General features: G+C 42.0%; 1 protein-coding gene across 3 annotated transcripts in view; it reads left to right on the top strand.

Moving 5' to 3' along the window:
* The window catches only part of ABCG1 (ATP binding cassette subfamily G member 1), an 82,689-nt gene extending 70,807 nt beyond the window's left edge, over positions 1-11,882 (top strand). For all 3 annotated transcript variants that reach the window (XM_038382379.2, XM_038382385.2, XM_043506976.1), the window contains exons 11-15: positions 340-508; positions 1,228-1,328; positions 1,874-2,032; positions 2,827-2,945; positions 4,880-11,882. In XM_038382379.2, the coding sequence (XP_038238307.1) occupies positions 340-508; positions 1,228-1,328; positions 1,874-2,032; positions 2,827-2,945; positions 4,880-5,108 (777 nt within the window). In that variant the 3' untranslated portion in view covers positions 5,109-11,882. The remainder of the gene's footprint in view (positions 1-339; positions 509-1,227; positions 1,329-1,873; positions 2,033-2,826; positions 2,946-4,879) is intronic.
* Positions 11,883-13,460: the final 1,578 nt, after the last annotated feature.

Below are 13,460 nucleotides of genomic sequence, written 5' to 3'. Positions count from 1 at the left end.
AGGAAAAAGTCTGCTTCTCTTGAGGAAGTATGCCAATGGCTACACTCAGATTGTCAGACACTGTTCTGGCACATCCTCAGTTACAGCCTTTGCCTGGAGAGCAAAATTCTGTTTTCCATTGGTCCTTGTATCTGATTGGCAGGGGTATATCTAGAAATCCCATTAATGTAGCTTTGTCTATCTGAAGCCCAATTTGCTAGTAGGAAATGCCCATTTGAAAGTAGTTCATTTTAAGACATATTTAAGATTTTTGCAGGCTGTTAGTTGATTTTACATTCAGTATGGCAGCTGTTAAATCCAAACGTGCTGATCAGAGATACTATTTTTCCTTGCTTCTAGGTCCTGACACATTTGCGGATCACGTCGCACATTGGAATTGGACTTCTCATAGGCTTGCTATATTTAGGGATTGGAAATGAAGCTAAGAAGGTCTTAAGCAACTCTGGCTTCCTCTTTTTTTCCATGTTGTTCCTTATGTTTGCTGCGCTCATGCCAACTGTCCTTACATGTGAGTACTGATCATGTTACTATATTTTCTGTAAATAAGTTATTTTAGCTGGAATGAAGTAAGCAGTGCTGGAGTATACCTATTTCATGTGAAACCACATATGAATTTTAGCTTAATTTTTAATTAAAGTGTTTGAGTAAATTTTGCACTCATTCAACTCAAGGACTAATTGCACTGGACAGAGAAAAATTTCCAGCTCTGGTCTGGAATTGCTGTGTTCAGAAGATGCCAGTGATGTGACCCTGTGTCATATGTAAACAATGTATATGGATAGGTACTAGGATGACATCTTTAAGCTTTTTAATTTGTGACCCTTTAACTATAAGGCTGTCACCATTAACATGTGAGGGACTTGCAGTCTTACATTGTAGGCTGTCATCTTAGATTTCCTCCATGACAGGAGAGAAGACTTGTGGCTTTCAACTTTTAACCACATAGTTTTTGTTTACACTTTAAGAGAGAGCCACTTTAAGAGAGAGCCGTGTCATCTGAGCAGCCTGGCAGATACGTGAACAATGAGAGGCTCTCCAGGCTGACCTCTTGTGCCTCAAGAGACATGAATCGGTGTGTGTTGCTGGTCTGAGAGTTGTTTTGGAGTTCCAGACACACTGCAGTATTGCAGCATCTCAGAATTACAAATGGGTAGGATATTATTATGCACAAGCATGTCACACTCTAACAGTGTAAGTAACCATTTTATTAATTTTTATTCTATCTAGTTCCTCTTGAAATGGGTGTATTTCTCAGAGAGCATCTGAACTACTGGTATAGTCTGAAGGCCTACTATCTAGCTAAAACCATGGCTGATGTTCCTTTTCAGGTATATACTTTTGAATAAATCACAGAGCATTTTTCTTGTATCCACTTGCAAATGAAGTAGATATCAGCATTTCATCAGTGTTTTAATCTCATATAAATACCAGAGTGGTGGAAAACTGCCCATGTATTAGTGTGTGAGCTTCCTGACTTAAACCAAATACCCCACTGGGAATAAATGGCAGGACCTTATTGAAATCAAGATCCTGTGTCTAACCTGAGCTTTCCTGAATAAATAAATTAAACAAAGACAGGGACTTTTCATTTGCTTTTGTGCTTAGTGGCTGCAAAGGGCTGGTAACAAGTGGAAGCATTTTTTTAGTCTAAAGTAGCATGCAGGACATTATAGATTTGACAGGATGTGGTGGAGGTGCTAACTGTCCTCTGAGCATCATCCCTTTGAGTACAGCATTGAGGGATGAGAGAGATGGATTAAGTGGGATACAATGCTTTCTAAGTGTTGATATTGCTTTCAGCAACACTGAAACATTCTGTATTGCTTTTGGCTTGACTCTATAATGTAGTAACTGCAGATGTATCTTTCTGCAGATTATGTTTCCTGTGGCGTATTGCAGCATCGTGTATTGGATGACTTCACAGCCATCAGATGCGCTCCGATTTGTCCTGTTTGCAGCCCTGGGAACAATGACATCGCTAGTGGCTCAGTCATTAGGTCTTCTGATAGGTGCAGCCTCCACATCACTTCAGGTACTGGCATTTGTATTTTATGAACTCACCAGAACCTTGCTTCCCCTGGCAATGGCTACTTATGCCTTCTTGCCATGGCTGCTGCTGTAAGTTCCCTGACCTCCTTTGCATTTCTCATCTCACTCTGAACCACCTGCAAAGAAACAGCAAAGAAGGGGTTCTCTAGCCTGTTCTTGGTATCTTTACAGCTGCTTGAGAATTAATAAATAATAGCGGGAAAGCAATGATGATGTTACAGCATTTGAAAAGAATGAGCTCTTTAAGCACCTCAGCACTGAATGAGTTGCCAGATCACCCATCTCTTTCAAATGGATGTTCTACCCCACTCACCCACAAGTGCACTATATCCTATAAGTTGCAGAACTGATGTGATTCTGTAGTGCAAAGGGAGTTAGAGTGCTGGGGACCTACAGCTGTGCTCACTGGTGGCATCCAAGTACAGACAGAAATGTGCAGGAGGTAAGGCAGAGTCACCACTAAACAGATCTATAACCCAAACCATCTACACAGAGGGAGTGAAGCAGCTGTTGACATGGCTGCTGCCCTGAAGAAGGGCCAACTGCAGGAGGGGTGACACTGCAATGCCATTCCATAGCCTGGCCAGGTGAACTTCAGCTGCTTATCTGAGTTTGACACAGGACAGGGGGTTTGTGCCTTAGAGAGTGTTTGCTGAATTAAAGAGCATCTTTCCCAACAGCAGTGCGGAAATTAAAAGCAGGGAGCACCCCGAAGCCCCGGGATGGTTCTTTGGGCTGTCTGAGGAAGGCATCATTTGTTTCCTCCTTTTTTCCCAGGTGGCAACATTCGTGGGTCCAGTTACAGCCATCCCAGTCCTCCTTTTCTCGGGGTTCTTTGTCAGCTTTGATACCATTCCCGCATACCTCCAATGGGTGTCCTACGCCTCATATGTCAGGTACTGTGTGGGATGCCAGTGGTACCTTACCCTGGAATTTTTTGTCTTTTAACGCTCTGGTTACCACATTTACAGCACGTTCTTTCAGGATTTCATGGGATGTATTTCCATGTTTCCAGTAGGAAATATGTAAAAGAACAATACCAAATTACTTTACTGTACGAAGTATGTATAATAACATGAAATAAGAAAAATCTTACGATGGATTATATGTAATGGGCCAATATCTGTGCTGGTTTATGCCTTGTTCAATCCCACTAAATTCAAGGGGTGCACAGCATGTAAGTCTGCAGAGAATTTGGACCAGTTGCTTTGACATATAAAGGCGAAGACAAAAAGTGTCCATAGCAAGACTTGAATGGGAGGGGTTGTCAGCACTTCACTTTGGAGGCTGTGTAGCATTTTATTGTGTATCTCATGACATATCTCATTGTCCGTTCAGACAGACCTCCTGGATAAAGCCTGTTTGTCCAGTTTAACCTGGACTGTAGGTGAGCAATGGGTTTTCTCCAGAGGAAGAGGGTCAGGAAGGTGACATCGCAGAGGGAGCTAAGGGGGCTTAGAAAATGTCCACTCAAAGAACTTTTGTATATGTCCTAGATAATGACAAAGTCAGTTTGAGGTGGGAAAAATAGTTTTTTTCCAGGTAGTAGAACTATAAAGACAACACAAGTCAAACTCTGGCCTTGTTTGCAAATACACCAGACCGAATATTCATGCCTCATATCCAAAGACTTATCAGAAGCCGGAAATAAGTGTAAACTGGGATGTAGCTAGCATCCAATGTCAGGATGGAGGAGAAATGTTTTTTTTCCTAAGGCCCCTGTCCAACCCATGTGACGTCCCACTGAAATCAGAGTCCCACAGAGGGATCCATGCTAGCTCATCTGCTTGCAAGATCAGGTCCTAAGTGAGACCAGATCCAGGTTAGACAGGGGAGCTGGGGGAAGTTTCCTTCCTGGTGAGGATGTGCCATGAGAAGCATGCAGAGGACAGTTAAAATGAGACATTCCAGTTTCTTCCACATTACACAATACAACAGGCACCAAGTATATTTTTCTCTTTAAAAATATTTATATTAACCATGTCAATTTTAATAAAGTCACTAGCATGGTTTTTTTAATATAAACAGAGATTATTCTGATTTTTTTTTTAAAAAATAACTTTCTCCTTTAAGGAAAGTTGACTGTATTGTTTTTGAATATTCTATTAAAGGCAAAATTCTATCCTGTTGCACCCATGCAAAACCCACTGAAGTGTGATTTGCTTGAATGCAACCAAAGAGAGAATCTAGCCTAAAACTTCCTACCTCTGAGGGCAGTATTTAACTCTTCAGTGTTTACCATTTGAGCTCTAATTATGAGTGTTTTCCATTTTGAGTACCGTATATACTCATTCATAAACTGAATATTTTTGGTAAAAACGTGACGCATCAAAGAGTGGGGGTTGGCTTATAAACAGGTCTACACCAAAATTTGATGATTTAAAACTCTGCAAAAATCATTGAATTGAATATCTAATACATTGTCGTTTTGTTTACCTGGAGTGTCCGCAGGCATGGAGCCCCTCGGTTCCCTTTGGCCATGGTTCGCAGTTCCCAGCCAATGAGAGCGGCGGGAAGTGGCTGGGAATGGTGAACTGCAGCCACAGGGAGCTGAGAGGCTCCATGTCTGCAGATGCTCCAGGTAAACAAAACATCCTGACCCGCCAGCAGCTTACCCTGGCGGGCCAGGAGCAAAGTTTGCCAATCTCTGAAATATAGTGTTGGTTTATGGAAAGGGTCATACAGTTTTTACTATTTTTACCTATCCATCTTGGGGGGTCGGCTTATAAACAAACGGGTTAATGAATGAGTATATACAGTACATCTGAAAAAATGAGCAATTCTTGCCCTGGTTAGAATTTTATCTTGTAATACATCCTTTCCTTTCTAGGTATGGGTTTGAAGGCGTTATTCTTTCCATCTATGGATTGGATCGAGAAGATCTTCACTGCGACAAAGATGATACTTGCCACTTCCAAAAATCAACTGCCATCCTGAGAGAACTGGATGTAGAAAATGCCAAACTTTACCTGGACTTCATTGTGCTTGGAATTTTCTTCTTCTCTCTGCGTCTCATTGCCTATTTCGTTCTCAGATACAAAATCCAAGCAGAGAGGTAAAGGAAAAACAAACAAAACGATCCACTAGGAAGAACCCTCGACATGCAGTAGAGGGCACTTGTTGTTGTCTCATTGTGGCAGGCTGGTGTCCAGTGCCCAGTTACAGACGCTGTTATGATCCAGCCCATAGAGAACCGTATTGGGTTAGTGGATGTGTAGTGTTAAGCTAATCTGTCCAGTTGGATTGGGTCATATTTTCATTACACTTCTAGCTTTAACTGGGAAGAAGAAATAGAAGGGAATTTTGCCATGTAGAATTTCAGCTGTGAAACAATGTAAAAATTGGTTCCAGGAACATTGCTGTATGAAAACCATCTCTGTGATAAGATGATGTTTGTCCTGATAGCCAGAGTTGTAAAATGACATCTTTTTGTGTCTGGTGATAATTGATCAACATTCAGTCAAGTACCAAGTGCAGGAATGCAAAGAAAGTAGCATTATCAATTCATTTTAAATTCAGAGTGTCATCTTTGAAATTTTTTTATGTATCACTTTGCAGCTCTCTTCCACAAGAATTATCCATCCAAACCCAAAGTCTGTACGCTTACTGATTCTCAAGAAAAGATGCATCTTTTCAATAAGGATGGATAATATGTAAAAAAAAAAAAAAAAGAAGAAAAAAATCAGTGATACATGTCACTTTTGTGTGTGTATCTAAATTTAGAATTCTGGTGCTTTACTTGACAAGATAGTCTGAGACTCAGAAATTGTAATAGTAAGAAAAAAGACAATCAGAGTTAGAACTGTAAACCTGCGATTCCCTATGTAAAAAAATATAGAGCACAGATAGGAATATTTAAGCTGTCCACAGATGATTGCTTTATTTTTTTTTTAAAAATCTGTTTTTGCAAAGTCTTTTAAACCCACCTTTTTTTTGATACTTAAAATGCTAATTGTGTTCATTATCCACATGAATTACCTCCTGTGAATGCAAAAGCAAAGAGCTCCAAGGCTGTTTTCTTTTGTAATGACATCTAGAAGTTTTTAGCATTCTGTTGGGTTCTTTGTTTATCTAGCCCAGATCTGTGGATATGGTTTGTATCATTTTACTTTTGGTCATATATGCATCAGTTGAAACATTAAATGCTTCAGATATTTCCTTTTGGCTGAAGCTTGAATATAGTTAAAGGAACCCTGCAAACCAGGATAGCTGGTTAAATGCTGTCTCTGAGACAGTGAACATTTGTGTCTGAGTTACTGTCATGTGGTGCTCTACTCACTGCTGAAGCGCCTCCTTCTGTCCACATCTTGAGATTAGCTCTGCCGGAGTGACTCCCCTTCCTGCTGTTGCACTCCATCACTCTCTCTCTGTCTTGGGACGGAAACTGCTCCTGCTTCATGGCTTGGCCCTCAGACCAGGTCAGTGTATCAAAGTCTCTCAGGACCTAATATCCCAGGCAGTCTTCCCATTCACTGCCCCTTCATGGTGCCACTTCCGCAGTGGCTGGTGCGGGAACCCAGGCCCACCCTCTATATTGAATTCCAACCCAGGGAACCTACAACAAGCAGTTAAGGTCTGCACAGTCCTAAAACTTACTGCTGTATCCCTGGGCTACTTCCTACCTTGCTGCTCTCACCCTCAGAGTGACTGCATCCTCTCTCTCTCTCTCTGCAGCCCCTAGCTACTCTCAGCTGCTGGGCTTTATGCAAGCTCCCCTGTTCCCTCCTGCTGAGCCTGGTCTCTAATTAGTCCCTGCTCTCTAGCTCCTCTTCCAAGTGCAGCCTAGGCAATTAATAGGCCCCCCGGCCACCTTGACCCCTTTGGGCCTTGCGTAGAGAGGACACCCTATCGCAGTACTCTATGTAGGAGACTGGCGTGTGGGTCTACGGTCTTGCATCAATGTCTGCGTGACTACAGAAATGAATACTGTACTGATCACCACTGTGTTTTCATTTAGAAAAAGGTGTGATGGTCCTTAGAAAAAGGACCCATCCTGATCTGTCCTGATTGTTCTCACAAAAGGAAGAGTTTCTCTGATACCCCATCTACTCCATGTTAGATGGATCTATTCCATACTAATGAGGTTCTTATAAACTCAGTTCCATCAGAGCACTTAAGTACATACTTAACTTTATACTTGAGAGTTGACCTTTGACTTCTGGGACTACTCATGTCTTCCAAATGGAGCACATGTTTGAAAGCTTTGCTGGATTAGGGCCATACTGCCCAGAAAGCTGACATCTCCTTTTTGCACTGGCTCAAAGGCTGTGGTGAAAAGTGTATTTCTTATATCAAAGGCCTGGTCTACACTTATAGTTTAGCTATGTTGCTCAGGGGCTAGAAAAATCCACCTCAGAGCTATGCCACCTAACCCCAAGTGTAGCTGCAACTAGGCTGATGGAAGTATGCTTCCCTCAACATAGCTACCATCACTCAGGGAGGTGGTGTTCCTACAATGATGAGAAAACTCCTTCTATTTCTATAGGCTGCGTCTATGCTATGGGATTACGCCAGCATAGCTTCTGCATTGTAGCTCTGCCATTATCAGCCTTGTAGTGTAGACATGGCCTTCGTGTAATGGGTTCATTCCCCAGAGTGACCCTGACTAAATAGGAAATAACCTTTTAAACTCTTTACTACAATGCAAAGTATTCTCCCAGGGGGTGGGAAGGAAGAAAGAAAGAAACTGACCACCACAGAGAAGAAGGTATATTTTTTTCTATGTGCTCACTGTAAAACGGATACTACTGTTAATGGCATAATTTTTCCTAAGCAAAAAAATGATGGTATGCTTATATTTTCCTCTCTGTATAACAAGTGCAAATCTAGAACTGCTGTTTGATCCTAAAAAAGGAGTGTTTAGTATTTACAGCCATAAATATGGTGACATAAGAGTTGTATTTAAACATACTGTGTTAATTCTATTTCCCTCTTCTCTCCTGCCCTGTGACCCTTGTATTTGGGAACCATACAGGGCTCAAGAGAAGAGTTCAGGCATCATAACTTGTATTTGTGAACACAGCCCCCACTGAAAATCCTTGCAAAGGGGATGCAACCCCCAGGTGGCTTAACAAACATGTGCCTCCTTTTTTCAAATCACCGAGCTCTCCTCTCCTCTCCTCAATATTGCCATTTGCTCACCCCCCTGAAATTCCAGATAAATACAATGGACAAATCAAGACGACACTTCCAGTGCTAGGATCTATGAAAGTAGCTAACTCAGTGGGTTGAAGTTAGTCCTTTGAGGCTTTGCAAGATGACAGGGCTTCATGTATGGGGTTTGATCTTAAGCCCAATGATACCAGTGGAAACTGTGACTCCCATTGACTTTAAGGGCAGTTGGATCAGGCCCTTATGCAGGAAGTATTATTAGTTTAGTGATTCCCAACTTTTTCAGATAATTGGATTTGTTCACAAGGGTTAAGCTGTGCTAGTCAGTACTTGACACCTCCCTTTTGCAGAATTTTGTATTCCAGTCTGGCAACTGGGGCCCTGCTTCGGCATGTTCTTAAATCCATCCCTATTCAGGAAGCATTTAAACACGTGCTTCAGCCCCATTGAATTTAGTGGGATTTAAACATCCACTTAAGTGCTTCCCTGAACAGGGATGCTTTCCTGAATTGACACACGCCTTTGGTTCAGCCCATGCTTTGGGAGTTAGCATGAACACAAATAGCTGGGTGGTAAACAATGGAATCGGCAGTGCACTGGAGCAAGAGCAGAAGCCCATTCTTAATGCATGCAGCAAGAGCCTAGAGTTCCTGTCCCAAAGATCCAGCGCTAATATTTGCACCAGTAGTTAGGAACCACAATGAAAATGATTTCCGTGCTGTTTTAGCCACCATCTACACTGATTTTGCCAATTAAATGTGAATATATTTTATTTTAAATTTTAACATCAACATAGTGTTTTCCTGACAGCGATTGTAGCTCGGTTTCTTTTGCAGCCCTTTACGTAAAATCCCATTAGCGAATTATTTGTACATCATGTTGTTTGTGTCTGATTCTGCTTATTTGTTGGCTAAAAGTGGTAGTAATCTCACCCTAGTGCTGTACTGGAGCCTTGCATGAGATGTTAAATCTTACTACGATAACACAGCAAACCTAGGGCTTGATCTTGCCTTCACTGTACACCCAGCACTTCCATGGACTCCATTTTCAGCCTTGTTTTGTTTTTCTCTGACCTGCTGTTTTATGGTGTCTGTGTCTTAACTCCCTTGGCACAAACGATGGGGACATTAAGCCCTAATGCGTTTTACCTTGACCTTGTGCATTGACAAATCCTGACTCAATGCTCCCCACACCTCCTGGCAGCAGGAAAACAAAGATTGTATGTGCAGTATGCAGCCTTGACCTATCAACTCTTTGCTCAGCTGTATGTACATCTGTTGCGCTCTTGTAGTTTACACATTGTGAAGTGCCATTCATAAAGTGTGACAATACTGAAGACATTTTAAAAGCTGTGCTGGAACTAAGAAGTAGGCAGGGGCTGATGTTCTGACATGTCATCTATATGTTGTATAACCCCTGTCCCTGCCATGTCACCAGGTAGGCCCTGTTAGGTCTGCAACACGGCCACTAGTGAATACATAGAGCAAATAGTTAAGTCCCATTGAGGTCAATCTTGTTTTCTAGAGTTAAGCATGTGCTAAAAGGCTTTGCTGCATTGGGTTCCAGAATACTCAGCAACTTTCCAGGATTGAATCCAAACTATCCTGTTTTAAATCATATTTTTATATAGTAGGGATCATTTTAACGTGTTGCATTCAGATGGCTTGCAGTATGTATGCTACTGTGCTTTGGGCATGTCCATGAGTTGCAATTGCCTTCGGCCATAACAACTTTGTTTTAACTCTGTGTAGACACTGGCCCATTTCTACTTATTTGTACACATTCCATGCAGCACCTACATACACTCAGAACAAAATTACTGAAGAGCATGAGCCCTAATTTAGACTTCTGATACCAACACCATGTAATGCAGGGGTCTCAAACATGCAGCCTGCGGGAGTTATTTCCTGCGGCCCGCCAAGCTCCCTGCGCCCCCCCTGCCTTCCCGGAGTTATTTCCTGTGGCCTGCCAAGCTCCCTCTCCCCTCAGTGCGCCGTGTCCCCGCTCCTCTGCCTACCTCCAGGTGCTTAGGGCTTTCCAGGACGGGGGGAGGAGTGGGGAACCGCGTGCTCAGGGGAAGAGGCGGAGAAGAGGCAGGGCAGGGATGAGGATTTGGGGAAGGGGTTGGAATAGGGGTAGGGAGGGGGCGGAGTTGGGGCAGGGACTTTGGGGAAGGATGGGAAGAGGCGGGACAGGGGTGGGACCTCATGGAAGGGGTGGAGTGGGGGCGGGGCCAGGGGCGGAGGGTGTCAGTGATGTGGCCCTCGGACCGCATCACTTTACTAGTCCTCATGTGGCCCTGCTAGTGATTTGAGTTTGAGATCCCTGGTGTAATGTATGGTTCTTTATATTTTTTTCATTTAAAGGGTCTTCCTTCAATAGGTCTGCTTTCTTCCAAGTCTTTTTTTAATGTAAATTATCAAATTGGATCCTCTTCTGGGATGAAATCCACCTCTGTGCATGGGACCAGCACAAGGCCTATCCACAGCTTAAGTGGAACTTCATTGGGGCATAGATCAAGACCTTGGGAGTTAGATACCTAAATATCTTTAAGGCTCTGGGCCATGGTCCTTCTACTAGGCTTCTGCACAGGAGTGAATTTCACCCTTGGACTCCAAGTTACTTCATGTCCTTATTCACTGGGTGTTGCACTGTATAGTGTAGAAACAGAATGGCATAACTGAGCCCTTGGTGCCAATGTTAGGTATTCCAATATCTTAACTGCCTTTGCAAAATTTATTGAAATATTGAAAATGGAAGTGCTGGACTTAATGGTGTTCCCCCTGCCTTCCCCCTAAATAATCTAAAATGTACTTTAAGTGTATTGTAGAGACAATATGAAGTCCTTGTTTCTGAAAGATCTTTGTGCTTTGGTGACATCCATGATTTTGCACCATTACTTCTTATTTTAGGAACACACTAAAATTAAATGCTATTAATGACTTCTTTCTATTCAGAAAACCAGGCTGCTTGGGTTAACTCTGATTATACCAACCTTTACCAATGGGAATATTTTGAAAAACGATGCAATATAAATAAAAAATGCTCTGACAGAAAAATGCTGATCAAGCATGCTACAAAAGTTAATATACTGCATTTGTAGTGTCCTCCTCTGATGGGGAAGGAAAATGATATTTTTTATTATAGATATGTTTTAATAGGGGGAAAAAATCAGTCCTACAGTGTAGCTGGGACTCTAGCTAACTTGTTTTAGACTGTTTGTGCAATACCTGATCTCAGTCAGTTGAACTTGTAGTGAGATATTGCCCTTGAATTTGTTGTTTGTTTTTTTAAAAAAAAGCAAGATTCAATGCAAGTAACATTTTTAAATCAGTGTGCAAAGTATACACTGTCTATCTAATATGTAATTGTTCTCTCTTGTTTCTGTGATGCAAGATGCATTACTAGGAATCAACTTTGTTATGCTTCTTTAGAGACAATTGTTGCCTGCGCGCTGAGATATATTTGCACTGTTGTAGATGTATATAAACCTGGTCTTTTTCAGGTTGCTTGTTACCTTTGTAGTTCATACTCATTGGCACAATAGACCTGAGTACCAACTTTAGGATGTGAGGCATTCTAACGATACATTAAGCTTTGAATATTTCTGTATACTTGTTGGAGATTTGTATGTGCATTATTTTCCAAATTAGGGCTTTGTTTTCTGAAAACAGAGAACATTTATGATGTAACAAAAATCAAATAAAGCATTATTATTTTAAGATTACTGCCTTAGTCCCTGTTCACTCTCAATCAGAAATGAAAAGCATATCTGCCAGTGAATGATTTGGAATTTCACAGACTGCTCTTAGACATATACACCCAATCTGAGGAGTTTGCCATGAATCTAGGGCAGTGTATTGCTCTTTGTTTAGTTCCACATATGTATTATAGCACTTACAGGTATCTCCCAATATAGTTAGGCTGAAGAACAGTTTCCATTATACCCCTATTCCTATCCCAATGTTATGCCTGTGATGACAACCTGGACATTCCATTTGTCTGCATCTTCCACCAGCATCCCTATGCCTTCTTCCACACTATCCCCTATGCAAGGAATATCCTTCCTGAGCTGGTCCACAGTCACTTTCTTCCCATTCACGTCTCTCCTGCAGACCAACATTCTACCCTAGTGCCTTCAAGAAACAAACTGGCTGATTGTGGCTAAATTGTGGGGTTCGTATTTTCTTATAATGCAAATGTTCTTAAAATGTTGTTTAATGAGGATGTTGCCAATTCCCCTCTGACTATTTTATTACTACGTTGAACCTCTTTCTCTTGCCCTCCAACTCTGTTTTGTGTTCTTAGAAGGCAAGCTTTTCAGGGCAGGGATTGTGTCCTTTGTTGTATTTGTAGATTGCACATTTTGGGCACCACTAGAAACAAATTAGCAGTACTCCCCTGGTTTTGCAAGCTTATAACTTTTACAGCTGTTCCTTCTGGATTTATACTTCTGACACTTCAATGAAGTTACTCCAGATTTGCAATGAGATCAGAATTTGGTCCCATTACCATTGGCTTGCTGTTTGGCCTTGAATAAATCACTTAACCTCTCTTTGGGCTAAATTCAGCCCTGGTATACATGTTTACAACTCCCATCAACCTGAATGCTTAATCCTATTGAAGTCAGTGTGACTACTCGGATGAGTAGAGCCTACTCCCAGGAGTAAGGGCTTTTGCAGGCTCAAGCCTATAGTTTTTATCCCAGTTTAAGTTTGTAAAGTGTTTTGGTTGGGATGCAAGATGCTAGGTCAGGGTTCGTCAACCTTTGGCATACTGCCCTCCAGGGTAAGCCCCAGGCCAATGGGGGCTGCAGGAAGCGGCAGCCAGCACATCCCTCGGCCCACGCTGCTTCCCGCAGCCCCCATTGGCCTGGAACGGCGAACCACGGCCAGTGGGAGCTGCAATCGGCCGAAACTGCGGACGCAGCAGGTAAACAAACCTATTTCCGTCACTGAAGGATGCATCAACGCTATTGGGTTATGACATCATAGCTATGCTGCCAAAGCCCCTGCAGTGTAGACAAGTCTATGAAGTCATGACAGAACATATACTTGTAGTAAAGATATAACTGGTTTAAAATTAATAATTTGCAAATGTGAATATTTCATTTTTAAGGAAAGGCCTGGTGTTCAAAGGGTCAGATTTTCAACGGCATGTGCAAAAATTACAAATGCATGGTTAATTTATGTGTGTTTATTGTGGCAGTTCCTGTAAAGCAGGAATTTGTGTGCACAAATGGACAATGATTTATCTCGTTGGTCACATGCACACAGTGAATTTGTTCATGCTTTCCTACA

This window comes from Dermochelys coriacea, chromosome 1 (assembly GCF_009764565.3).
Source record: "Dermochelys coriacea isolate rDerCor1 chromosome 1, rDerCor1.pri.v4, whole genome shotgun sequence".
Lineage (NCBI taxonomy): Eukaryota > Metazoa > Chordata > Testudines > Dermochelyidae > Dermochelys > Dermochelys coriacea.
The sequence above is the reverse complement of the archived record's forward strand: the minus strand, read 5'-3'. Positions and strand labels throughout refer to the sequence as shown.